This window comes from Equus przewalskii, chromosome 23 (assembly GCF_037783145.1).
Source record: "Equus przewalskii isolate Varuska chromosome 23, EquPr2, whole genome shotgun sequence".
Lineage (NCBI taxonomy): Eukaryota > Metazoa > Chordata > Mammalia > Perissodactyla > Equidae > Equus > Equus przewalskii.
The window spans coordinates 23,492,609-23,519,065 of NC_091853.1; the positions used below are offsets into that span (position 1 = coordinate 23,492,609).

At 42.4% G+C, this 26,457-nt stretch overlaps 1 protein-coding gene across 5 annotated transcripts in view; it reads left to right on the plus strand.

Annotated features, from left to right (window-relative positions):
• Window positions 1-728: 728 nt before the first annotated feature.
• KCNH1 (potassium voltage-gated channel subfamily H member 1) overlaps window positions 729-26,457 on the plus strand; it is a 362,772-nt gene continuing 337,043 nt past the window's right edge. For 2 of the 5 annotated variants that reach the window (XM_070591289.1, XM_070591293.1), the window contains exons 1-2: window positions 729-1,059; window positions 23,004-23,127. In XM_070591289.1, coding sequence (XP_070447390.1) covers window positions 981-1,059; window positions 23,004-23,127 — 203 coding nt within the window. In that variant the 5' untranslated portion in view covers window positions 729-980. The remainder of the gene's footprint in view (window positions 1,060-23,003; window positions 23,128-26,457) is intronic. The other 3 variants (XM_070591290.1, XM_070591291.1, XM_070591292.1) reach the window with 3 other exon arrangements.

Below are 26,457 nucleotides of genomic sequence, written 5' to 3' on the forward strand. Positions count from 1 at the left end.
TTTGCTCTCAGAGACAAACCCACCCTTTTGATGCGTGTCAGTTTGTTCCTGTTTCCTAACCTTACACACTGATCATAACAGATTGTGCCTCAGCAAAAAAAGTCATGTAAATATATATATTTTTCCTTAGCCTTTAGGTAAAATATTCACTGGAAAAGAGTGGAAATCAGATCAGTCAGCAAATTTACCAAATGTCCAGAGCCGGCATTTGTGCCTTTGGTTATCTTTAAAAACAACCCAAGACAGCTTTTCTGGAGCTCGAGGGGCTAATCATTCTGCAACTCTGACCTTTTACAAAATAACTTCCTTAATTACTGGTGAAACACTGGCTTCAGAATCAAGGTGGGGCAACTCTCACAAATGAGTCTAGGACACTCTAGGGGAAGGCAGGAAGGTGTTCCAAGAACCTCAAAGGTCCCAGGGGCTCCAGCCTGAAACAGAGCAAAGGAAGAGAGAACATCATCATGTTCCCCCAAGTCTCCTGGCGACCTCGTTGGGAGTGCATCCATCAAGAAAGCCGCTCAGAACGCCCTCCGGTCCACGCAGCCCAAGGCGCACCTGGAGCACATTTCCCACGTGTGCCCAGAGGGTGGCGCTGCCAATCCAGCCTTGGCCCGCCGCCGCCCGCTGCTCCTCGGCGGTGCGGGAGCCCTCCGCTCGGTCTCCCGCAGGCCGGCGGGGCGCACGCGCCCGGTAGGGGGCGCCGCCGGCCCGGGCGCAGCGGCTCCCTCCGCCCACCCGGAGGCGGCTGCGGCGAGGCGAGCCCCGCGCGAGTGCGCTGCGAGGCGGGCCGCAGGGAGGGAGGCGCGAAGAGGGCGCGAGGGTGGCAGCCGGAGGGAACCGCCGCCCCTGCCCGCCCAGGTCCCCGCGGGGCGCATGGGGCTCTTCGAGCCGGGATCGCGCGCGCGCCCCGCGCCCAGCTGTCTGCTGTCGTGAGGAGCCGCGCCGGGACGCCCCCCAGACCCTGTGCTGTCGGGAGGATGACCATGGCCGGAGGCAGGAGGGGACTGGTGGCTCCGCAAAACACATTTCTGGAGAATATTGTCCGCCGGTCCAATGGTAAGAGGTGCATTTGGATTTCGGTTCCCCAGGCTTTTTCTCCGTGCCTTTATTTTAGACGCCTCTCGCCGCTCGGCGCCGGCAGATGCAGCAGAACCCCGGAGCTGTGCTGGGAGCCGCGGCGCGGGCGCCCGGGGCTGTCTCCCGGAGGCTGGGAAAGGTGGGCAGGGCGGGGCGGGGTCTGATGGGCCCCCATCCCAACAGGAGAGCTCTCCCGGGGACGTGTTTTGGGCTTTTTCTCGCGCCTTCTCGATCTCATCTCCAGAGAGCGTGACAGCTGATGAGCAAAGTACTGGGAAAAGTGATGGGAAGCTGGACGCAGCAGGAGCGACAGCGCGTACCCCATCGCTGCTGCCCACCCCTCCGCGAGGGCTCTCTGGGCTCTCCGCCTGCTCCCCAAGGCGCCTCCTCTGTCCAGGGAGAGCCAGCAGTAGAGACTGCAACTCCAGGTCCTGGCCCCAAGGGATGGGAGGATGAGGCTGCCTCCACCTTCCATCCTGGCAGCTGAAAAGTCCGAGGTGTAGGGAAGTGGGGACTTAGGGACGTGCTTCAGACGGCCTGATTCCACCTCTTCACCCACCTGCTCACCTCTTTCGAGGTTAACTTAAGGCTCACGAGGGGCAGAGTTTCCTGGACTCAGCTGGGAACTGGAGGGCACAGGTGTAGAGCTGGCCAAGCGGTACAAACCTGTCATAGTTCCTCTCTTCCAAACCGCAGCAGCGGTTTTATGCCGTAAATCTTGCTCACCTATAAATTCCCAAACTCACCAAGCCTGTGAAGCTATTACCCAATAAGCCAATGCTCCCCGCTCCTCTCTTTCCCTCTGGCATTAAGATGGACAGTATCTTGAAGCGCTGGGAGGCGAGAGTCCTAGCAGCGGGGATGGAAAGGGAAACATTTCAAACGCCTTTAGGACCCACAGCGGAGCATCCCGGCTAAAGCGCTTGCAGAGCAAATAGGAGGCGGTTGGAAGGTGCAGTGAACACCGGTTCATCAAACGGCTAAAATGAAAAGGGGCTGAGCCTGGAGATTCTCTATGCAGGCTCCTGGACCCCCTCCTTCCAGAGACAGATGACATTCTTCTATTAGAAGCACTTGAAGAGCTAACTCAGGAAATGGGTTTTAAAAATGTGTAAATATCACAGTTCAGAGCCTTAAGGAGCCTGTGGTCAAACTGAGGGCTTCTATTCAGATTTAGATAAGAATTGAGGGGAAGGGCATGAAAAATCACTTCTGCTACTAAGAAATAGTCTTTAATTAAGAAAGTCATTCAAGTTTATCTTATAATAACATCAACTGGGATAGCAAATCGTCATGTATTATTTAAGTGCTTTGTTTGAAATGATCATTTATTGTGTGCGTCTTAAGAATGAGAGTGTCAAAGAGTTTCTGGTCAGTCACCTTTCTCTTCAAGGTCTTCCTCACTCAAACTAACTAAGGTGGCTTTTAGAACAAGGTCACAGCTATTACCTGGGGATGCAAGGGGATGCTAAATACTACATGAACAGCCATAATGAACTCTTCTGCCATAAAAAAGCTGGAGGTGTTTATAGATTTTTAAATAAAATCACTATGTAAGAATTAATGTGCTGTGATTGCTGTTGTTATGGGCCTGTTAAGGGGTATGGAGGCAGTCTTGCACATTTGGGGATCCCATTGCCAGTGACATCGACTTTTTCACAAATATCAATGACAATTCCATTTTTTGGTGAAGAGGCAGTGTCCTTTAAGTTAGAGGGGAAACCCTGTGTCTAATGCATGCCATATTATGTTTTTGAGAGGAGAGAGCAGCAACAGAATCTTACATGTAACAGTTACAAGGTTCCTTGGGCTTGTAAGAGGACCTTAAGAATCCTGGAGCTGATACTACAATTAAAAAAAAAAATTCCTGGAGCAGAATACCTTCTAGTTTACTGGATCTTCTTAGAACCACTTCCCCTCTGTAAGCATCCGTAGAACGTCAGTCGAATAAGTAGCTGGAAATATTTTTAGCACTGGCATTTTAATTTCAGCACCAATTCCAGTAGCTTGACTTCGGTTAACCAACCAACCAAACAACATCAACAACAAAAACAAGACATCTTGAGAGAGTTGGATGAACTTTTAAAACTATCTATTTTTTCGGAAGAAAAGATTTCTGATCCTGAAATAATGCGATTTAAGTTTTTAGTGATCCTTTCATCCTATTTCCTGAACACAAATAGAAAAAAAAAGTGGACTCTTGGAGGTATCACGATATCTACCTGCATTATGTTATTTTACTGTGATGGAAAGAGTCTATTTAAAAATATTGATTGTCTCCTCCTAAAATCCACCAGCCTTTTTTTAGACATTACAGTATTTAAATAGCATTTTACCTTTAAATAGAAATACTTTTTGGTCATTTTGATAGGTATTTTCTGCCCATGGTCCTATGCAGTATTATTGTTTCTCTTTTACAGATCAGAAAACTGAGTCCTAGGAATATTAAGTGACTTATTCAAAGTGGCAGGGAGACAGTGCCCGAGGCAGGAGTTCTTTAGAGAATATCATTCATCCTTCTTGTAGCATCATTGTTTCTCCAGCCCTTATGACTTAGCCTGTGGAACTGTTTTCATCATCCTTCAAAAAACTACTCTTATTATATGCTAATGGATAATAGAGCTGACTTTTCTGGGGGGCATTTGAATATTTGATGTCTGGAATATCACAGAACTGTAGGATAAGACAGACCTTAGATGCTATCTAGTCTGCCTCTCCTTCCCCATCATTGTGTAGATGAAGAAATTGAAGCAAGCGCATTTCCTCAAATATTTAAGGAAAGAACTGATGAGACCCCAAGCCCCTTGACCCCAGTGTCGTGTTCCTTGTGGTATACCATGCCACGACCTTCCTTGTATTACCGTTATTTTCTCTAGAGAAGCATAATTCCCAGTGGAGATTAAATAAAATGTTATAACAACAAGAACAACATCCATTTTGGCTAACAGCCATGCTAACTACCACATCCAAACAGAATAACAGGGCAAAGGAGAAGCTAATTCTGTTTCAAGGAAGGGCAGTATTTTCACCTTTGTCAATGGTTTAGCTGAAGGCACAGGCAGGAGAACGGGCACAGGCTGGAGAAGGGGCACTTGACCTTCATGTGCCTGTTGCAGAGTATTAAGTCACTTTTCATAGACTATCACCTTTGATCCTCATAAGCCAGCAAAGGAGGTGCGGTGTCCCCATTTTAGAGTTTCAGGAACCAAGAATCCTAAGGTTAAGTAATTTGCCTACAGTTAGTAAAATGCGAAGTTAGAAAAGGCAGTTAGAGGCAGCTGAGGGACTAGCCAGCAGTTGTTATTGGTTTGTTCATTCAACAAAGATTTATTGAACACTGGGATATAGTGGAAAACAAGAAACCCTCCTTACCCTTAGTAAGTTTCATTCTAGTGAATCTTGGGGCAAGGTTCTTACCCTTATTTTACAATGTGTCCTGGATGTCACTCTTATTTACATCTGACATTGTATTTAAAAAATACGTTTTTAAGGTGTTTACTGGTTTTGATGGGACTGAAATCCAGTTTAACTTTCTTTGATACATTCTGAATACCACTTGAAGGCGAGACTTGATATTTATCTGTTTTTTGCATATGTTGTAAGTAGTCACCAGGAATAAATAATGCCCCAGATTTGATTTGATTTTACTTACGGTCTTGTTGGTGATCATTTCAAATCGTTCTATTGACTTCGTTGCCACTTAGGCAGAGCCAGCCTATTTCTCTGTATAGTCATGGTTGGAAAATGTCGTTCCAGAATATTTTTTGATGGTTTCTTAAATCTGCAGGCACTTACTCTCAGAATGCTCGCTGAAGTAAATAGGAGAGCTGTCTTAGGAAGGCTGGCAGACCTTAGTGCCAGGAAACTACGAAAATACTGCCCTAAGTGGTCCCATTCTAGACAGAACATATGTTTTCTTGTTCGGAAACCTATGTCAAACAATTGTAGGTGGCAGTAAGAATCCATGCACATTAGCAGGAGTGAAACGCAGCACATTTCAGTACAGATTTATGTACATGTATAATTTACAGATTGCTAAATCAGCTGTGTTTTTGTATAGTGTTCAGTTGGTTCAGGTTGTTGATATAATTAGTTAGCACACAGGATGAGAGCTGCGGGTAATATTGTGTCTCCTCATAGATGTGTTGAGCCACAGTAATATTTATAAAACAGAGAAGTGGTTAAAATCCATTGTTGCTCTGAAAAGAGAAAGGGTGATAATCTGGATTATTACCAGCTCAGCATAGCTTGTTTTTTCTTCTAGTATTTTCTAAGATAACCTTCAGCCAAGGCTCGGCTGTCATTTTCTGAAAGTGTCAAAAAGGCAAATCTATCGACTGATCTTAGCCGGGGCATGGAGCAGAGGGAGCCTTGTGAGTTAATGTAAGGCAATAAAGTTTCCAAATTCCATGATTTTTATGAAATCCATCTATTTTAACAATCTATCATATAAGAATAGATGCATTTGAGGAACACTGTGGGGAGAGTGAATCTTTGGCTTCATTCTTTCTGACACCAGCTCTTCATTTATGATTGCACTTCATTTGGCAGTGGTTTCTCCAGCGTCACCTTGAAGCTCCTCAATACTTCCTCCTCTTTATTTTTGGTTAGTTAACGGCTTGTAAACAAACATTTAAAATATACCTTAGTTATTTATTCAAAGCAACCCTTTTTGTAAAGTGTGTATCTGCTTTATACATTTAAGATATTTGGATCACAATTTTTTTTTTTCCTTAGTTTTTCTCTTTGAGTGGTCACATTTATAACTGGTGAGACAGAGAAAAAGAAGCATGGAATCTTAGGTCTGAAGGGGCATTCTTTACAATTCCTTTTCCGGTGTTTGAATCCTCTCCAGAACATCCCTTCCAGCTGTTATCCAGCCCGTGCTGAATGGCTTCACAGATGGAACACTCACTTTCTTACAAGGAGTGTTCTGTTTTTGAGCAACTATAGTTGTGAACTAGTTTCTTCTTTTCCTTTCCCTTCCCTTCTCTTCTCTTCTCTTCTCTTCTTTTCTCTTCTCTTCTCTTCCCTCCCAATCTTCCTCCTCCTCATTCTTCTTTTCTTGTTATTGTTATTGTTTTGTCTCACCAAAATCTGTCCTCTTACAGCTACCACTCATTCGAGGCTTCCCCACAGACCACAAAGGACCTAGCCCACTCTCTTTTCCACCTGAAAACCATTTTTTTTTTTTGTAATTTGATAAGCGTTGTCTTTTTGATTCTTCTCCCTTTTTTAAAATCTTTTTTAATTGTTTAATACCACAATAGAAAAGCACCGAAAATAATTTGTACAGCTTAACACATTTGTATAAAGTAAATTCTGTGTTATCACCACTTATGTCAAGAAATTGAATCCTACCAGCTCTCCAGAAGTCCCCTGGGACCCTTCCCCAGCCCAACTCCCTTACTCTCCAAAGGGACCACCTCCTGATTTTATGGTGATCACTTTCTTACTTTTCCCCATAATTTCACCACCTTGCTTTACATTCCTGAACACTACAATTTATTTTTGAGCTCTGTATTCATGGGACCATACAGCACGTATTCCTTTGTCAGCTGGAGATTCATTCATGTAGTTGCATGTACTGTCAGTTCATTTTCACTGCTGTGTAGTACTTCATGGTATGACCATATCACACATTTTATTTGTCCATTCTGCTGTTGATGAACATGTGTTGGTTTGCAAACTGGCTGCCGTACATGAAAGGCAAGGAGAGACCGAAGAAAGAGGACCACTCCAGATTGGTAGGTGGCAGTTTTAACAAGCAAGGGAAGTTATGTATGAGGCTTGTCTTGGGCAGCCACAAGACAAGTAGTTCTCCACACTTGCCCACCAGAATCTTAAAAGTTTATATAGAGGCCTTAACTGGGTTCAGTCCTGTATACTGTCCAGGTGTTCTCATCAACACCTTATTCTCTCTAGTTTGTGACCTTGAAACGGCTCCCACTGTGGGAACAGTGGGCAGAATGTACATTCCAAGGACAGGGGAGTGGGTGAGGAGCCTCTGATTGCTCTGGTCCAGCTCACGGGTCAACCAGTGGTCACATAAGAACTCGATGACCTCCTCCAACAACATGTGAGTTGTTTCCAGTTTTTTGCTCTTACTGATGCTACAAACATTCTTGTACATGTCTTTTGGGACATGTGGGCACATATTTCTCTTGGGTATATACCTAGGATGCATATGTTTAACTGTGGTAGGTGCTGCCAAGCAATTTTCCGAAGGGTTTGTATCAATTTACACTCCCACCTGCAGTGTATGAGAGTTCTTATCACTCCACATCCTTGCCAATCCTTGATATTTTCTCCTTTTTTTCTTTAACAATGACATTGCCCAAACAGTCTAGTAACTAATAAAACAGGGTCATTTAGAGTTATTTTAGTAATGAGCAAGTGAACAGAATGAAATGAAAACAAAACTTGCTCTTGTCCTTTGGGAGGCATTAGTATCTACTGTGTGTTCAAATGTTCTCACAGAGTGAACTCCCTCACACATGATGGCAAATGATGTGAAAGACTTGCTCAGTTAGAATTGTGTGCGAAGGGCACGTGCAAAAGTGCTTTTGTGTGTATGTGTGTTTGCACGAGTTTAGGAGACTCATTTTCTTAAGTTGAGAAGCAGTAAACTCTGAGGACAGACGTTATGTAAGAATTAGGGCTGGAAGTGAGAAGAAACTAGGAAGTGAATGATCTATGTTTATTTTAGTGAAAGAAAGATGACAAAATGACTGAAGGAAGGGCACAGATTTCATGGAGGAATAAAAAATCAAAGACAAGCTAAAATGAAAGTGAAGACCAGCTTATGGTTCAGTTTCATAAATATGGTGGACCTCCTTTGTGCCCAATACCGTGCTAGAGACTGGGAATACCAAAATAAGTGAGACTTTTGGGATGTCGGGTCTCAAATTGAGGAATCCACAATCAAGACAAACATGCATTCTAAACCTCTCCAAAGATTTAAGAGATGTTATACCGACTCAACACTTGCTACACATTTTTCCCTTATAAACACCTCACCCAAAATTATTCCTAGATTTTATAGCCGTTTCTTTTTTTGTGAGATTGGGTGTGGGATGACCGGATCCCGTAAGTCTTTTTAAAGAAGAAGATTGCAGAATGTGTGAAGCTTGGCTTTGATGTGCTGGAAGCTTCCTTAAAAGATGCCATTCCTCTGGGATGTCCCATTGCTCTTTCTTAGACATGCTGTCTTGGGTTGCTCACCCATTGTGGTGAGTTTCCAGCACATCCTGGATACTGGAATCTGTTCGATACTCTGGTTGTTCTCTATGCAAGAGCAGTCTTGCTGAACAGATTGCAGTCTGGCCAACTCTCTGCTCTAACGGTCATGTACTCTTGTTAATGACAAAGTTACTTAAAACTCTTCTGATTGGATGTTACAGAGTTATGTTAATAATCAGAATCTGTTTGCTTACTTATCCTAAGATTGTTCATTATGTAAATTAAAATGACGACTCTTTGTCCTATATTGCATAAAACTGATATTCTGAAATTAACTGTCAATCCTATAATTATTAATGTAATTATTCACCAAGAGTACCTTAAAACCATCGTTTCTCATAGCTTTTTAAAGGTCCTATAATGACATCAGGTGCTTCTGTAAAGAAGAGGAATGGCCTTTCATTACCTCCTTCTTCTCTTAAAGCAATAGCGTGGGCATCCTCCACAGGCATTCTCAGAGTGCCGGCGTCAGCATTTGAAAGATGGCAAATTTTACTGACATTTAATATATTGGAAAATTTTACCGATATTTATCTTCTGATTAACTTTGATTTCTATTGAGAGTAAATTTGGAAAGCATAGTTTAGACTAGAACTTCCCAACTATGGCAAAGAAAATGGAGTTAATTTGAATGATAAGACTATGTTTCATCTAAATGGATTTTTAAGTTTTTAGTTTCTTTACTTTTGTTTCCTCTCAGCATTATTGGGACTGACTTGACTGGAGTTCTACGTTGCAATCATTAAGATTGTGCTTGGAGCCTCTCTGTGGGCCAATGTAGTGCATATCTTCTGTTTGCCTCCCTAGAGCCCTTCTCTTTTCTCCTCCAACCTGCTCTGTGTCCTGGGAGGCTGCACTATATGGATTAGGTCAGTAGCTTCCCTTGCTCTCTGGCTCCTGGCTGGCTTCAGCTTGTGGGGCATACCACCATGAGGTGGGAGGGAGGAGGGGGAGGTTGTGATATTTATTCTCCTGGTCTCCTCCCTGCAATGTCCTCATTACCTATCTGTTTTCCCTTGATTAAATGTTACATCTCCAGCTCACTCCCTTTGGGTTTGGGTAGAGTTGAGCGCCTTAAAGTTCCCCACTCTTACTGACCCTGGGGCCCTGCACCATCCCTGAAGTTTTCCTTGGTGGTGTTCTGGGCCAGGCTGCGGCTGGCTGGTCCCACCTCTCAAGATCTGGTTATGCACATCTCTTCCCGAATCCTGGTTCAGGGACTTTGCCTTGGTAGTTTGAAATCTGCCATGGTGGGAGTATTTACACTTCGGAAATTGGCAAATGCTATAAATCAGGGCTCCCTCCACCCCCTCCTGGAGAGTCGGGGTACCAGCATACCACTGCCTTATACCTCATCCGTGCCTTTGTGAATAGCTCCTTTATTAAACATTCTTCTAATTATCCATTTGAGGTTGCCATTATTTTCTTGACAGGACTGACTGATAGAGCCAGTTACTCATTCTCTGAATGAAGTACCTTCACAACGTTTTGTCTAGATCAGTTTCAGTCATGGGGGTGAACTTGGTGAGGGGATACGTGTTCAGGTACTTCTTTTAACATGACCAAAACCACTTGTGTTCTGCTTGATGAGGGCAGCATACGCCTGCCCTGGCTTTTCAACTCAGTGAGTTGGTCACCTACAGGCTCCACGAGGGCCGTCTAGTTCCTTTTTCATCTTTTTTCACTGTCATAATCTCAGAAGTCAAGAGAGACCGTAAGTAGACTCTTAGTCTATCAGAGACATTAGAACCAGCTAATACTGGCTATAAGCCCCAATTATAACTATTGGTTATAATCATGACCTTGGACAAATTAAATAGCTTTTTTCACATGTATGCCTGGCAGTGTGCCAAAGGTTTTACATGCGACATCTCCTCTCATCTTCACTATAACCATCCTGTGGGTACTTTCATTGTTCCCATTTTATAAGTGCAGAAACTGAGGTTTAAAGAGGTTAAGTAAACTGCCTTTGGTTAATTTCTAATAGTAAAATCTCTAGGAACGTGTCAGGAATGCATATTCTTGGGCCCTACCTTCTACCTGTGAATCAGGAACTCTGGGGCTTGGGGCCCCATTACCTGTGTTTTACTAAGTCTTCCAGGCAATTCTGATGGATGTTGTAGTTGGAGGACTGCTGCTTTTGAGACAACCCCATGCATTTCTTTACCTGAGAGCTAAATGCTTGGCTACCAGGGTGGTGGATGGAGGAGGCGTGTATCAGAAAGTGAGTGGACTTTTTCTCTGTAGACTTCCAATTAGTTTCCCAGTTTTTGCTCACATCTCATTTCTGCCTCATGTAGTAGCAGCATTTCAATGTCCTGAATCTCTTCAGGGACCTGCTGGGCCCATTAGCCCCCTGCTTGGCCAGATCTCTCTGGAATTTTGAAATCGTGGCTTCCTCTGCTGCACATTATCCTCCATCTACTTTTCATCTTCCAGAAGCTGAGCTCATGCCTGCTGGTAACTCCTTTTTCTTTGTTGTTGTGGGTATATTCCATTTAATTTTTCCAGAACAAGGAAATCAATGTGTGTTCAAGCTGCCATTTTGAAATGACTGCTACTTTTTAAAGACAGGGAGGTCCTAAATTCTACTCACATTCTCCTTCTGTCAGATTAAGTTCCACTTTATACTTTTCCCACCTAGTTGGAATGTCCAGGGATTATTTTCCGGCCAACTTCACTGAATTTGTCACTTTTCTCTGTTATTCTCTTCATTTAAAATGCCGCCTCTCTACCCACTTCCGAATCCCTACCTCTCACTTGTCTCTCGTAATGCCTTCCCTTTGAATTTTCTGGTTTTCTTCTCTTTCTCTGTCTCCCTCTGGCTCTTGGTCTGTCTTTCTCCTCAATTTCTCATGCACAGTAGACCCCTCCCCTTATCTGAGGTTTTAGTTGCCAAGGTCAACCGAGGTCTGAAAATATTAAATGGAAAATTCCAAAAATAAACAATTTATAAGTTTTAAATTGCACACCGTTCTGAGTAGCATGATGAAATGTTGGCCTTCCCACTCCATCCCACCCGGGATGGGAATCATTTTGTCCAGCGTACCCACACTGTATACACTGCCCTCCCATTAGTCACTTAGTAGCCATCTCGTTTATCAGATTGACTGTCCAGATCAACTGTCTTGGTATCACAATGCTGGTCTTCAAGCAACCCTTATTTTACTTAATAATGGCCCCAAAGCATAAGAGTAGTGATGCTGGCAATTCAGATATGTCAAAGAGAAGCTATTATTGTTCATCTCTCACTATGCCTAATTTATAAGTTTATCATAGGTAGGTATATATGTATAGGATAAAACATAGTGTGCATAGCCTTCAGTACTATCTTTGGTTTCAGGCATTCACTGGGGATCTTGGAATGTATCCCCCTTTGTTAAGAGGGGACTACTGTACTCTCCCCAATGGTTCTGTGCTCTCTTCTCACACACTGTCTTGGTCTTGCTATGGGTCTCTTGCTCTTGAGTGCCCATCCTTCAGCTCTGGCTCATGCTCTTGCACTCTCTGTTGGCCTGTCCCCTCTCCCCATGTTCCATGTCCCTCCATTCCCTCCCTCTTTCCTCTTCTTTGCCCATCTGTCTGTCTTCCTGCCTATTTCTACATGTTGCTGCCTGCTGCTAATTGTCTCTGTTGTCTGTCTCTGTTGCTGTCTGCCTTTTGTCTGTGTCTCTGTCCTCTGTCTTTGTCTCTATCTCTGTCTGCCATCTCTCTCCACCTGTCCATTTGCTGCCTGTCTTTGTCGTCTCTGCCTCCATCTATCCATTTCTGCCCGTCTGTCTGTCTGTCTGTCTGTCTGAGTCTCTGCATTCCTCCCCTTACATGCCTCTATGACTGCTCTTCTGTCAGGACCACCTTTCTCCATTGGCTTACTAGCATACACATGGTCAAAGATGTCTCCTCATCTCTACAGACCTCTCAGCTTTACTGTCTTAGTTTTTTGGTCTGGAGAAATGATCTAATTGGCTCAGGCTTGACTGGGGGTTGTATGACCAGTTGTCTACTCCTCGTCTAGATTGCTGTGACAGGGGCCTGGGTGGGGGAGCGGGATATGGAATTATGTGATATGTAGAGTAGGGCATATAGAGCTAGATGGGGAAGTTGGGCGTAGCTTTTAAATGGGTGGATGTGTCCCCTGTGATTTGCCATGCCTGGGACAAGGTAGATTTTCAATTATTTTTTGTGTTAAGCTGAGCTGCTCTGAGATTCCTTCTGTCTACCCTACTGCTATACGCTATCCTTACTGAGCCATTTACCAAGAAAGTTTTAAAACAACATAGGAAGCAAATGTAAAACTTAAAAAAATTGTTTTCTAGTACCATTTAATATTTTTATACTGCTTACTTTGAGTCATTTTTTTTTTTTGAGTTCTGGGAGTGAATTTTTTTGTGCTTTTCAATGATGGTTTGAGTTTTGTTGAAAGTGGCTATAATGTGCACAGATGTACATTAAGAAATTATTATGACTATAAAAATGAAAATAAAATACCTCATTGATTAATCTATTGCAGCACTTTTTAGCAATTCATCACATGAATAAATGTTTCTTAGCAGTAATTTAGCATAGCACTGACCTCTTATTTATTAGGTAAATATCACTGAGTGATGAAAAAGTCTATATTTGTAACACAATTTCATATAATTCCCTTCCATACTGCTTGTGAAACTGATTTATCTGTTTTTATTGTTTCAACATCCTTTAATTTAATGCTGAATGAAGATGGAGGTCATGCTTTGAAAGCATGTGCTTTGGGGTAACTACCCAGTAAATGAAATGTTTGAGTTTGCTTTTGAAATTGAAGTCTCTCTCCCCACTGTAATTTACTGACTTTATCTGTGGGATATTAAAATCAGAGACAAAGCAAATAACTATTGAATCTCTTGGGAGTTCAGTTTGTATTGTGCAAAGATCGGGCCCTTGACAATTTAGAAGAGTCTTTTTCATGGAATTTTATTGTTGAAAAACACAGTAGAGTCGCAAAATGACTTTCGCTGATATTAAGATTTTAGATGTTTATTTAAGTCTATCATACTGACTTAGCATCTTGTTTCTCATCCCATCATCTCCGTTCTCCAAATATTACCAAATTTTGATCTTTTTTTTTTTTTTTAGGAAGATTAGCCCTGAGCTAACTACTGCCAATCCTCCTCTTTTTGCTGAGGAAGACTGGCCCTGAGCTAACATCCGTGCCCATCTTCCTCCACTTTATACATGGGACGCCTACCACAGCATGGCTTTTGCTAAGCGGTGCCATGTCCGCACCTGGGATCCAAACCGGCTAACCCTGGGCCGCTGAGAAGCAGAACATGGAAACTTAACTGCTGCACCACCGGGCTGGCTCCCTTTTTTATTTTTTTAAAAAGTAATTTCTGGTATGGCTTTTATTTAGGTTCAGGCAAATCAAATTATTGTTTCCCGGTCTTTGTCAAGTACTTATATACATACCTCTTGTTATCATCATTTATCTCAATCATTTTTCTGTTGTTTTAAAAGAAAGGAAAATAGGGGGCCAGCCCCACGGCTGAGTGGTTAAGTTCACGCGCTCCGCTTCGGCAGCCCAGGGTTTCGCCGGTTCGGATCCTGGGCGCCGACATGGCACTGCTCATCGGGCCATGCTGAGGTGGCATCCCACATGCCACAACTGGAAGGACCCACAACTGAAAATATGCAACTATGTACCGGGGGGCTTTGGGGAGAAAAAGGATAAATAAAATCTTTAAAAGAAAGGAAAGTATATTTTTGCTCAAACTTGCTTTTTGTAAGAGCTGATTTCCTCAGTAATGTATAACAGTGAAGTGTCCTGAGAGCTGTCCTCTTCTGAGAAAATATCTCGAGTTATTAGAAGCATATTGTGAAATATTTACTGTAGCCAGCTAAATAGCCAGTGTTGGCAGGGAACAATAAATTTGTGTGAACTGCTTATTGAATGTGGCTTTTATCTGTGTAATTGCCCAAACTGAGTCACTTTCCTATGTCATTGCTTTAGTTAGTTTCTCCTTTGTTATTTGTGGTAATTATGATGGAAAGCAATTTTCTAATAATTTCTTTTTTACACTATCTCTGTGTTATGCTTTATGGGCAAAGGGTAGGTTTGGAATGACTTTGACACGTCTGACTACTGCAGTGTGGTTTGGCTCATGCCCCATCAGCTGAAGAAACTTTACATGGTGGGGCGAGAGGAGTCTTTCAAATTTTTAGAGAATGTTTGTTTTATTCTACGATAGGAGGAAAACTGTGTGGGCTGAGCAAGGTTGAGCTTAGGAAACCTTACATTTAATTACATGCTCTCTCACAGCTAAAGACCCTCATGGGGTAGAAAGGCGTCAGAGGGAGGCGGTAGAATCTGGCTAATTTGCATCAAAGACCTGGAGACACAGGGAACTTTCGGATGAAAGCCCATGAATAAATCCTGGCAAGGGCAGCCAGGTTGAACCTACACATTTTGCTGAACAATGTGGGAGGGACTTGATCAGTTAGGAAGATATGGATTTGGAGGCAGGCTTGGTGCTTCAGAATGGGCCACGGGCTGATTGGAAGTTACACATTCCACCTGCAAAGGCTACTCCTACAGTCAAGAGTGAGCATATGTCATACCTGGATTTTACAGATTCCAAAGACACATTTAGGCATTTTCTGTATGTATAAACCGACCCACCAATGTGTGATTTATTTCTACTGTAGAATCCTTTGACAATACAATCCTTTGACGATGCTGTAGAATCCTTTGCCCTGTAGTTTACCTTCACTGAGATCCATAGAGCTGAAGAGACTTACCCATATAGCTCGTTAGGGACAACACTGCCACTAGAACCCAATTTGTTGTTGTCGCCATTGTTGTTCTTTCAAATGGTGCTCTATGAGAACCCTAGGCATTTCTGGGGAAGGGGAAGCGTGGATTAATAGGGTGTCTTTTACCACTCATTCTTCCTTTGGTTTTCGTTGTTGACTAGGTTCCTCAGAGCTTCTCCATGTCATCTCAGGCCGTCTTTCTCACTAGGTGGCCTCTACTTGTAGTGTGTCCACGTGACTTCTCCAGTAGTATAGCTGGACTTCTGACATGGCAGCTCAGGGCTCCCAAGAGTACAGAAGCTGCCAGACCTTAATGCTTAGGCCTGGGATTGGCACAGCATCCATTCTACTGCAGTCTGTTGGTTGAAGCAAATCACAGACCCACTCATATTCAAGGGGAGACAACTAAACAAGGGCATGAATGTGAGGAGGCACTGTTTATTGGGGGCTACCAGTGTAATCTCAGCTGTTTATAGTGATGGTTTGACTGTACCAGCTATCGTAGAGTTGAAGGCCTGAGACATGTAAGGGGCTGGTGTCGTCTAAAAAATCTTTTTTGAAAAAAGAAGAGAGAAAGTGAAAAGGACTTACAAAGCACCAGCAGTTTTCTGGAAGGGATCCTATTGCCTCTTCCTCTGTACATATGTCGTGAAGACTGTCACCAGTGTGATTTGGCAGTGCCAGAAGGCAGAAAAGTGTATGACCGCGCCATACAGTTCAGAATCTTGGAGCTTTGATCTTTGTGAATGTGTTGGAGCCCATTTTATCCTCAGTCCTCTAGGTTTTTTCTCAGTTGAAGACTGTCTGAAGGAGCCAGATAAGGGTCAAAATACCGTATGAGCTTTATTACTGTTAAACTGGGTTGGAGAACATGGCAGTACCATCTCTCTCCCTCCTGAAGCCTAGACTTTGGCTTCTAGACCACGTGTTACTGACCTCCTCCTAGGCTGTGAAGCTGGAGCTGACAGAGCAGAGGGCTGGCAAGGCCTGTCCCAAGTGGGTTCTGAGCATCATAAGGAGGCAAGTAGCTCATGCTCTCTTTTCTCCCACCACACTGGGGCACAGGCAAGTCTGAGAGGCCAAGACACACAGAGTGGACCCCTCTTGCTCGAGAGATACCTACTGATAGCTTGATTGATCTGCTTAAGGAGATATAAGTAAGGGGGATGAAGAAAGGGGTCAGAAGTATTCCTTATGGCACTTCTTTCTGGGGGTGAGTGGACACTCCTTCCTTTCAGTGAAAGCCCCAGGTGTGGAAGGATAAGTGTTGTCTTCATAAAAGCTCTGTATCAAAATAGAGCTTTGTAGATATACTGTATTCCACCAAACCTAGAGTCCTGGAGATCTATCAAGGACTTTGCGGGAGTTGCAGAATTTGTGAGCTGTGGTTCTGCTGATTTTGTTAAAGATTATTGCAAACATTATACAGTTAAGAGCATTGGCTTTGGTGTTTCTGATGGTTAATTTTATGTGTCAACTTGACCAGGTTATGGGGCGCCCAGATATTTGGTCAAATATTATTCTGGATGTTTCTGTGAGGGTGTTTTTGGATGAGTTTAGCATTTAAATCAGTAGACTGAGTGAAGCAGATTGCTTTCCCTAATGTAAGTGGGCCTCATCCAGTCAGTTGGAGGCCTGAATAGAACAAAAGGCTGCCCTTCCCCTGAAGAAGAGGGGATTATTCCTGTTTGACTGCTTTTGGGCTGGAACATTGGTTTGTTTTTCCTACCTTTGGGTTTGAACTGAAACATTGGGAAGGGGCTCTTCCTTGGTCTCGAGCCTGTCAGCTTTTGGACTGGAACTTACACCATGGGCTCTCCTGGGTCTCAGGCCTTTGGACTCGAACTGGAACTACACCATCGGCTCTCCTGAGTCTTTCCCTTGCCAACTGCAGATTTTCAGATTTGTCAGCCTACCTAATTATGGGAGCTAATTCCTTGTAATAAAGTAATCTGTCTCTCCATATATTCCTCCTGTTGATTCTGTTTCTCTGGAGAACTCAGACTAATACAGTGTTAGACAGTTTCAGCTCTACTAGATGTGTGACCTAGGAAAAATTCCTTTGGTTTGCCAAGCCTTTTTACAATATCTATAAAAATGGGTTAATGCTAGTGCCTGCCCACCTCATGGGGTAATAATCCAGTGACTATTAATACATGTGGTCTTGATGGTGATGATGCCCTCTTCATCCATGAAGAATGGCAGATATCCTAACGTTTCTCAGTTTAAAATCTCTAATAGACTCTTTTATCCAGATCAGGCCAATTCTGATGCAATCTTAGGAGATTATGGGTTTTTTTTTGATGTTTTGTCCATGCAGTGGGTTACTTTCCTAATTAAGTTTTGCTTGGCTTCAAGATAAGTTTTCATTTGCTGAGTTTGGAAAACAGTAAGTAATTCGAGAGTCATTTATGTTTGGATGTGCAATGCACATCTATCTGGCCAGAAAGTCTGTGTCACTTCACTAGATCTCTCTTATTTGGCATTCTTAACCATCAGGAATAGAGCCAACCACCCGGATGAATTAAGAAGCCTTGGCTAAGCAAAGTTGCTGTCGTGGAGTTCTTGCACCAGAACTTATGTACTTTTTAAGGAGATTCCCACTTTCTGAGCCTGTCTATTCTTAACGCAGAATTACTTCTGGAGGCAAGGTGGCAAACTGACTCAGATCCACAGATCTTATCTCCCTCACAAGCTCCCACCCCGCTGAACAGCAAGGGAGGCTAGTTAGTGGGGACTCTGAACTTCCCATTTGGTGGCATCTCAAGCTCTTCCAGGTTAAGTCATCTTTTTGGGTAACTCAGTCTCTCCTGTGTTCAGATTCCAGTTCCACCCATCCCATTGCTTCTCTCCAAGAAGGTGTGTGGGGTGGAGGTGAGCACTTGCATCACCTCTGGGGCCTCAGGTCCCCGAAAGCAAGGCCTTATTTTCCCCTACTAGTTCCATGGGTCGCTGGCAATGGCCCCCAGTCTTCTGATCATTGGGTGCCGACTGATCTGTGGGGCTCAAGTCCACAGCTGGTGAACTTAGGTTCTGTTCTTTGGATTGAACAGAATTTGGTGCCCTGCCCCAACCCAACACATACTTTCTTTTTCTGTGTGTGTGTGTATATGTGTGTAACTTGATCTAATCTAGGCTCACGCGAGCCCTGCAGCTCACCTCTGCTATTTGCTTGAACCTCCATGTTGATCTTAGACTTGGGGAGTTGGACATGTAACCTTTGGTTACAAGGTCACCTCACTCCACTGTGGCAACGTTCTGCTTATGCAACTTTGGCAGCAATGGGGCAGTAGAGAACTTCTGGATCCTTGCAGACCCCATGGGAGCTGCGGAGACTCAGTACTGCTAACAATGCCAGGTTTGCTATGTAGCACCTCCGAGTCACCAGAGTGGTGTTCTCTCCACCCCTGAGTCTCAAATGGGGCTCCAGGCACAAAGTCTCCTCTCTTCTCCTCCTTTCCTGTCCCTCCTCCTCTTCTATCGTTGAGTGGAAGCAGAACTGTTACAGAAATAGGTCAGCACACTAAGTTTTAAGAAGTTAGGTGATAGTTGGCAAGTGAGGAAAGAGACAAAACATTGAAAAGACTGACAGGAGAGCCTGAGCATTTAGAGGAGGAGCAATTACTTCTACCCATATCGATATTCCATGAAGACATTGTTGTGTGTCACACAGTAGAATCATAATATATGATGACAGTAATGGTAATGTTGACTCATCAATTAAATGTCCCATTATACTTAGTGGAAGGCACATAAATCTAATATGTTACAAAGATTTTCATAGAAATGGTCCAATTTTAGTACCTAATGGAATAAGAAGGAGACTATGTAATATAATGATTAAAAGCATGGATTTTGTTTCCTTTTTAAAGTCAAAGAAGATGCTAGTGGCCTTGATTTTTCCCAGGAATAGAGAGAAGGCTTGAGGGATGATGAATATCTTTAAAGGATGAACAGAATACTTTTATGAGAAGTCACAGTGGTATCTGGAGCTTGAAATGTATTCTGTTCTCATTTTCTGGTAAATGAAAAATTTAACCAATAAATTAATCTTTTCTGATTAAATTCATTAAAAATTAAGACTGTACTTATTTTTATCAAAGTAATATATGCTCATGGTTAAAAAAATCAGACTGAAGAGCTCATAAAGAAAACAACCATCCTAAGCCTTGTCCTTTCACCCATCCCACTCATCAGACGCCACATGTTCTAATTTTAGCTGTTTCTTCTTATAGTTTCTGCCATGTCTCTAAATAACATGCATTATAGCTATTTCTAGATTTGTCAATTTTAGATGTTATCTGTTGACTTCTGTTATTTTAGTTGAGTTTTTGGCTCACTTTATCTACTTCCTACCCCCTCCTCCTAATATAATTATATTACTCTCTTATTGGTTATCTTTGCAACTTTAAGTAAAATATTTATACCTTTCCTTTTTATTATGTCAGCTCCAGACATCATCTCCTAATTGTCTCTCTTGTAGTATTTTTACAGCATCAGAATTGGTGAGGTTATATTCAGGTACTTATGATAATTAAATATTTTGTGCTTCAACTATATGTTTGTTTTAAAAATTAGAAATTTAAAAGGTGTTTCCATTACTATGACAACGACGTGACATAGTCTGATTTGATTTCCCTTCTTGCACAGCTTTTGTTTTCTTTGATGTTTCTAATTTCCTTTCCTGTCCCCCAAATTATATGCCTTTATTGACTTTTTGTGTTGTTCCAAATTATCAAGAATATCATCAGATCTTGACCTTGGTTATTAAAGATTGGCACCTGAGCTAACATCTTGTTTCCAAACTTCTTTTTGTTTTTCCTCCTTCTTCTTCTCCCCCAAGCCCCCCAGTACATAGTTGTATATTCCAGTTGTAGGTCCTTCTGGTTGTGCTATGTGGGATGCCGCCTCAGCATGGCTTTATGAGCGGTGCTAGGTCTGTGCCCAGGATGCAAACCGGTGCAACCCCGGGCGGCTGAAGCAGACCGTGTGAATCCAACCACTTGGCCACAGGGCCGGCCCCAGATCCTGACCTTCTTTGTCCCTTGTTAACCCTCTTCTGGAACTTCTGTTTTCTGAACCTTTCTGGATTGAATGCTTTTTGTTAGCTTCCTTCCCTGCCTTCTGCATGGGGAACCACTTTTCCCCCAGTTCCCCTATTGTCTTCTTTCTTGCTTTACTTCCTCGTTTTGCTGATGCACGTCCTCAAGCAACCTCCTGAGAAAGAATATTTGGGAAAGAAATTTCCCACGTCTTTGCATATCTGAAAATATCTTTATTCTACTTTCACATTTGAATGTTTTAATTTTTAAAAAAATATTTTCTGGCCTTTTCTCATGTTGTTCTTCTTGCTATTCCCATTAGGATGCAAGTTGTTCCTCTTGGATTGATCCTCTATGTCTTATTATTATTATTTCTTTATATTCCTTGTCTCTTTCCCTTTCTGTGCTACTCTCTGTGAGACTTTTATCTTCTGACATATGGTGAATTTTTGTTACTCAGTTTTAATTTATAGGAGCTCTTATTTCTTCTCTTATGGGTTTTCGTTTTTCCTCATAGCATCCTGTTTTTGTTTTATGGATGTACTATCTCTTAAATCGCTCTTAGGATACTAATTAGGGATTTTTAAAAAAAGTTTTTCTCTGTTGCTTATATTATTTCTGCTTCTGTAGTAATTTTTTTTGGTTCGTTTTTTACTCTTTTTTTTTGGTAAGTTTGTACCTTTTTAATTCACTTACTTTTATTTTAGTGGGGACTAGGATAGGAAAGAAAAGAAACACCTGTAGTCAAACGGTGATCTATAACTGGCTATTCTTCCCTCTTAGCACCTAATCTTAGTGGGGCATTAGCCATGAAAAAGCTCACTCAGTTTTCCCCGCCTATTCTAGATCTTCTGAGGGAAATTAATTACAATTTCAGGATAAACAAGAGAGAGAGTTAAACTGACTAGACTTCACATACACTCAGGGGGAATTTAATGAATTTTGTGCTTCTTTTAAGGCTGACTTGCTCAGTTCAAGAAATGTGAGTTTGTTCAGGGAGAGAAGACCTACACGAAGGGTTATTCTGTCTCCAGAATAAAGTCAGAGCTCCTTGACATTCAAGACCCTTCCCAGTCTGGTCTCCAGGCTCATCGATGCCGGTCTTCCCTGCTGCCCTTTGTCTGTCTGCACCAGTCTGCTGTGTGTTTCCTGCTGCCAGACCTTTGCTCATGCTTCCCCTCTGCCTGGAATGTTCCTTTCCTCCCACAACCTCTTGAGTTCACCAAAGGCAGGTATCATATTTCATTTCTCTCTCCATTGTTTTTGTATCTTCTTAGGCATTCATGTGGTTTAAATGAATTTTACTCATCCTCCTAGACCACAGCAAGTTCAAGTGTGAGCCCTCTGAGACCCAGTCCTTTACCTCCCTCAGAGTTAATCATTTTCTTACCTGTTTCTTTAGTTAGTTGTGAACATGTCTGTTTGTCCTGATAAGTTCCTGGAGTGCAAGGATCATATCATTGAGCTGTATATCCCCAGGGTCTTGCATTGTCCTTGGTACCTAATGGGCACTCAAGAAGTATTTATGGATATATGGGAGAGACGGAGGGAAGCACTGGTTGTAGATTTCATTAAAAGCGCATTTATACAATTAGCAGGTTTACAGATTCACTTCATGAAAATCGTGTTTTATGTTCCTTTTCAATAGATCAAAGAATTCTCGAGAATAGATTACTGTATTTAGTTAGCTCTTCTCCTTCTCTTTCCTCTACTCCTTCTTGCATGGTTAGGAAGGGATGGTGATCCGTATTGTGAATAAATTGTAAATGCTGTACTAGAACAAAATTAACCTCCCAATTAAATGAGGACATTGTATGTCACCGTATTTCACTCCATGTAGTGTATATACATATATAAACAAAACCTCTTCCAGGTTAACAAAAGAAGGGTGTGTGTTCTTTCTTTTTTGTTTGGGAAGGGGTGAGTATTCTGTGGAGAGGAGAGAGTCAAGCTAAAATAATGATTACATTTAAGTTCTGGGTGTTATTTGCTTAATTTAAAGTCTTGAAAAGAAAAGAGGGACAGATGATTTCCTGAGCACAAAATGTATCAAAGACTTTAGATGTTCAAAAATGTGGGTAGTGAGAACACACTAAGCTGCCAGGCATGTCTGGCCTACTTAATCCCTGCGTCGGAAGTGAATGGTGGGCTGGAGCTCCGTGAAGGAGCTCTGAAAGATGGCTTCTGTGACTACAAAATCTCAAAATCATAAGGTTTTTGTCATTGCGAGCATCTTGATCAAGTTCTACAAAGCTCTAGTCTTAGGAGGGTCCAGTCACTTTCTTACCAAGAGGAGGGCTGTCTCTGGTGTGTGTGTTCCATGAGGCAATCCTCGGTCCCCCTTCCTCTGCCTCTCTAAGAAGGCCTTCTCCTCCTTAGGAGGAGAAATTTGTAGGTCCATGAGGTCAAATTGTAGCTTCTGGCTCAAAGACTGACAAGGCTAAGGTACTGGATGGAGCCTAGAAGAAATTGCTTTTGGGTTCTCTCTTGCTCCATATTACCAGTATACTTTCATTGAGATGAAAAATTAGGACTCGAATACGCCTTATGGGAATCACTGGATTTCTACAGGTGTCTTGGTTGGGTAGTTAAGCATGGTTCCTTTGCTAACTTCTTGGAGTACAGTAACCTTAGCATTTGCATTCAAGATATTCAGCCCTAGAGCTCTGTTCTTCTGTATTCCTCACAGGGCCTTTCTCCTGTTCAAGAGACTGTGTTTTGGAGGGAAGCAACAGTACCTGGATTGGTTGACATTATTTATGTCCTCATTGAATCTCAACTAATGTCTTGCCTCATGTGCCCTTTTCTTTTCTTTTTCTTCTTCTTCTTCTTTTTTTTTTTTTTTAACAGATACTAATTTTGTGTTGGGGAATGCCCAGATAGTGGACTGGCCTATCGTGTACAGCAATGATGGATTTTGCAAGCTGTCTGGCTATCACAGGGCGGAAGTGATGCAAAAAAGCAGTACCTGCAGGTATTTATGTTGGGGTTGTTCTGTTGAACAATCTGTCATGGTATCTTTCGGAAAAAGAAAATGGCTTACTCAGCTTGGGAATTGCCCTTCTCTCACTCAGTGTTTATTCAGGAATATTTATTGCAATATCGTCTCGAGTTCATGTACTGTCCTGGGAAAATCAAAGAAGACCCAAAACATGGTCCCCACCACTGATGAACTTGCAGTCAGTGAGATGGGGGAAAACCTAGAAAAACTCAGGAAAATCATTTTATCTATTAAATGTGAACTCAAAAGTTTATGAGGTTTTAGATGAAATTATGTGAGAGAAGATTAAATAAAATTAAATGAAATAAAAATTTAGATGATTAAATTAATTTTTAAAAATGTATGACTGCTTTAGAAGAATAACTGCAATGTTGGAGCCAAGGGCCTTGTTCATAGGGCTTTTCATCAGAAAAAGAGAAGAGAACCAATATTTTCTTGTCTTCTAATTCATGCTGTTCCATCTCTCTCTGATGGCTAACTCAAAGGCGAGGCAAATGGTGCTAACAGCCCAGCTTGTGAATTTGACAGGGTCACTAACCAAGCAGTACCTTTGGGCCATGGCATTAGAGCAGTTCTTTTAAAGCGCCTTCAAGGTGTTGAGCAGAGCGTGTAGACCGGACCCTGCAGGACGTTCCCCTGCACTGCCCTGGCAGGGTCTTGGCTCAGCACAGCTGTTGGCTCCTTTCACTCCTAACCTTCTTCAGAGTTCTTCTGTCTTCAGGGATGTTTGCATGACGTGGAATCATTTTCCCAAACCTGCCCGATCAAGAAATAAGCTCATCTCTGAAGAGTGGAAAAACCTGTCTGACCCAGGCATGGTCTTCAGTTTTCAGAAGTTGTGTTTTCATGATATTAAATCAGCCAAGTAACTAGCTTGGTGGAAAGTATTAAATGCTTTGAAAATATTATCGTTTTCTTAAATTTCAGATTTTTGGGACTGGGAAATAGAAAATTTAAGAATCCTCTTCCCTCCCAAAGGCTTAGAAATTATGACTCTTAAGTGATCTGATAGAATTCTCTTACATTCTTGGGGTACTGTTATCCTCTTAGGTTTCTGTCTCTGCATCTACTTCTACATCCATATACACATTTACAATCAGAACAAATTGGGAGACTTAGCTTCACTTTTTAGTGACTTAAGCAGCCTCCCTTTACCTTTCTTGCTTCTTGTTGGCTATAATCGCACACTTTAAGAAAATCAGATAAGACAACTTGCTAATTTAGCCAACTTTGCTTTTATGCACAATTCTAAGAAACTTATTTAATTCCCTGCAGGTGTCCCTTCTCTAGAAATGAAGCAGACATACCTTTGTGCTAGCTATCTTCCTAATAGCTCAGGAGGCTTTTTGCTTATTTCTTGCATTGCAGGCGTCTGAAATCTAATGTTCAGGTAAAGGAAACTTACGTCTACTCTTTTGCTTAAACTAAAGCTTGAAAAAGTACTTAAACCTAATGAAAACTGGGTGTAATTATGGTACATTATGTATTTGAAGACTCCATCTTACAGGGATTTGTTTTACCTTATGAAGGAAATTGCTAGCATATATACTGTCTTGTCACTGAAATAGAGGTGACTTATCTAGAAAATTAGCTCGGAAGGAGAAAGTGGGAGGAAGCTAAAAAGGCCTCTGCACAACTGGCTAAATGAAATGGTCATAGAGCTTAAGTTTGTACCTCCTAGGAGAAATCCTCTTGTTCTCAGCCAGGGATTATTTAGTCTTGATCTGTCCCTCTTTTTAAAGATAATTCCACAAAGTCAGTTATCTGTTTTCCTGGTTTATAGATGAAGAACACAACCCAAAAGCAGAGTGCTCCATGAGATGTGTACAAGCCCCTCAGTGGGCTGGGAAGGGACATAGTAACAAAAGTGGCACAGAATTCATCAAGTCCACAGCTAGGGTGCTTTTCTTATGGGGTGCTGGAAGGCAGAAGGCTGCAGTAAGCACAAGGCTGTTCCAGTATCAAGCTATGCATGGCTCTTGACTTGGTAGTTCAGGAATTGCACTTGACAACCTCTGAGATTCTTTTAAAGTCTGAAATTCTATGATTCTGTGATTTGGGTCATCAAGAAAAAGTTAGATTGCATTTGGTTTGCACAAACTTAGAAGATGGGGAGTGTATTGCTTAGGAACCCATTCCACTGCTTCTACCTTGCCTAAGACCTAAGGGCTGCTGTTGCTGTCCTTCCTTGTCATTGTCGGCTAAAGGCCTGGGGTGGTCAGGAGAGATGCTCGCTGGGTCCACGGGCAGCCTTTGTCAGAGGACCAGCTTTTCCAGCCCCCTTGAGAGATACCTTTTGTCCTCTTGCATTTTGTTAGTGTCCTATGCCATGGTTCACTCTACCTAGTTGGGGGCATATCCTGTTCCCAGAGGGACAAACCTTGATCTTTGGACCTTATGCAGTGTGGGGCCCAGGGAAATGGACGGTCCTGGCAGTTGTCCTGCCTCTGCTGAGGACCAGTGTTAGGAAGGCAGGAGCTTCTACAGTCCAGGGATTTTCTCTAATTTTTTTTCATGCTGCTTATTTACCCGCTTAGTCTACTTTTCTCCAAATGTGAACCGTAGGGAGGTGTATTGGTAAGCATTTGTAGGATTTTATCACGTCAGTTTTTTAACCCAATGCTTTTCTTCTTTTTTGGTGGTGAGTGTAGGAAAAAGAGCTGCACAGACGGTGGCTGAATCTTCTTTCTTTCCTTAGCTCTGTCTTAACACTTAGAACATCAAATTGCACCCTTTTCCTTGTTTGGTTGGTGAATTTTTGTGATTTTTCCTATTCTTTTGTTTATTTTGTTGAGAATCAGAAGAGGAAAAGTCTGTGGTCCAAATATACTCTACCATCTTTCCTAAGAAGTCTCCCAGAGTTGTATTTAACTCTTTTGATTAAAACCCCCCAGTACTTCCTCCCCCGCCCCCATGTTGCTTTCAGGATAAAGTTTGAATGACGTCACATGGCCTATACTACCATGTTCTCCTCCATCGGCTGGCCTGTCCTTACTCCCTATGTTATCTGTTGCAAAATTTCCCCTCATTGTCTATATTCCAGTCATACTGAACTGAACTATATTCAGGTTCCAGAGTTAACCTCCCTCTCACCTCTGTGCCTTTGCACATGCTCATCTTTCACTGCAATATTCTTTTCTCTCCTTTTCTCAGCTAATTTCCATCTGCTCTTTAGATCTCATTTGTCCTTACTTCTGGGAAGCCTTCTCTGATCACTCAGATAGTGTTCTGTACCTGTTCTGTGTTTCTGTGTTCTGTAATTTCTAATGTGTTGGTCATACTGTTTTCTGATCTACTCTTTTC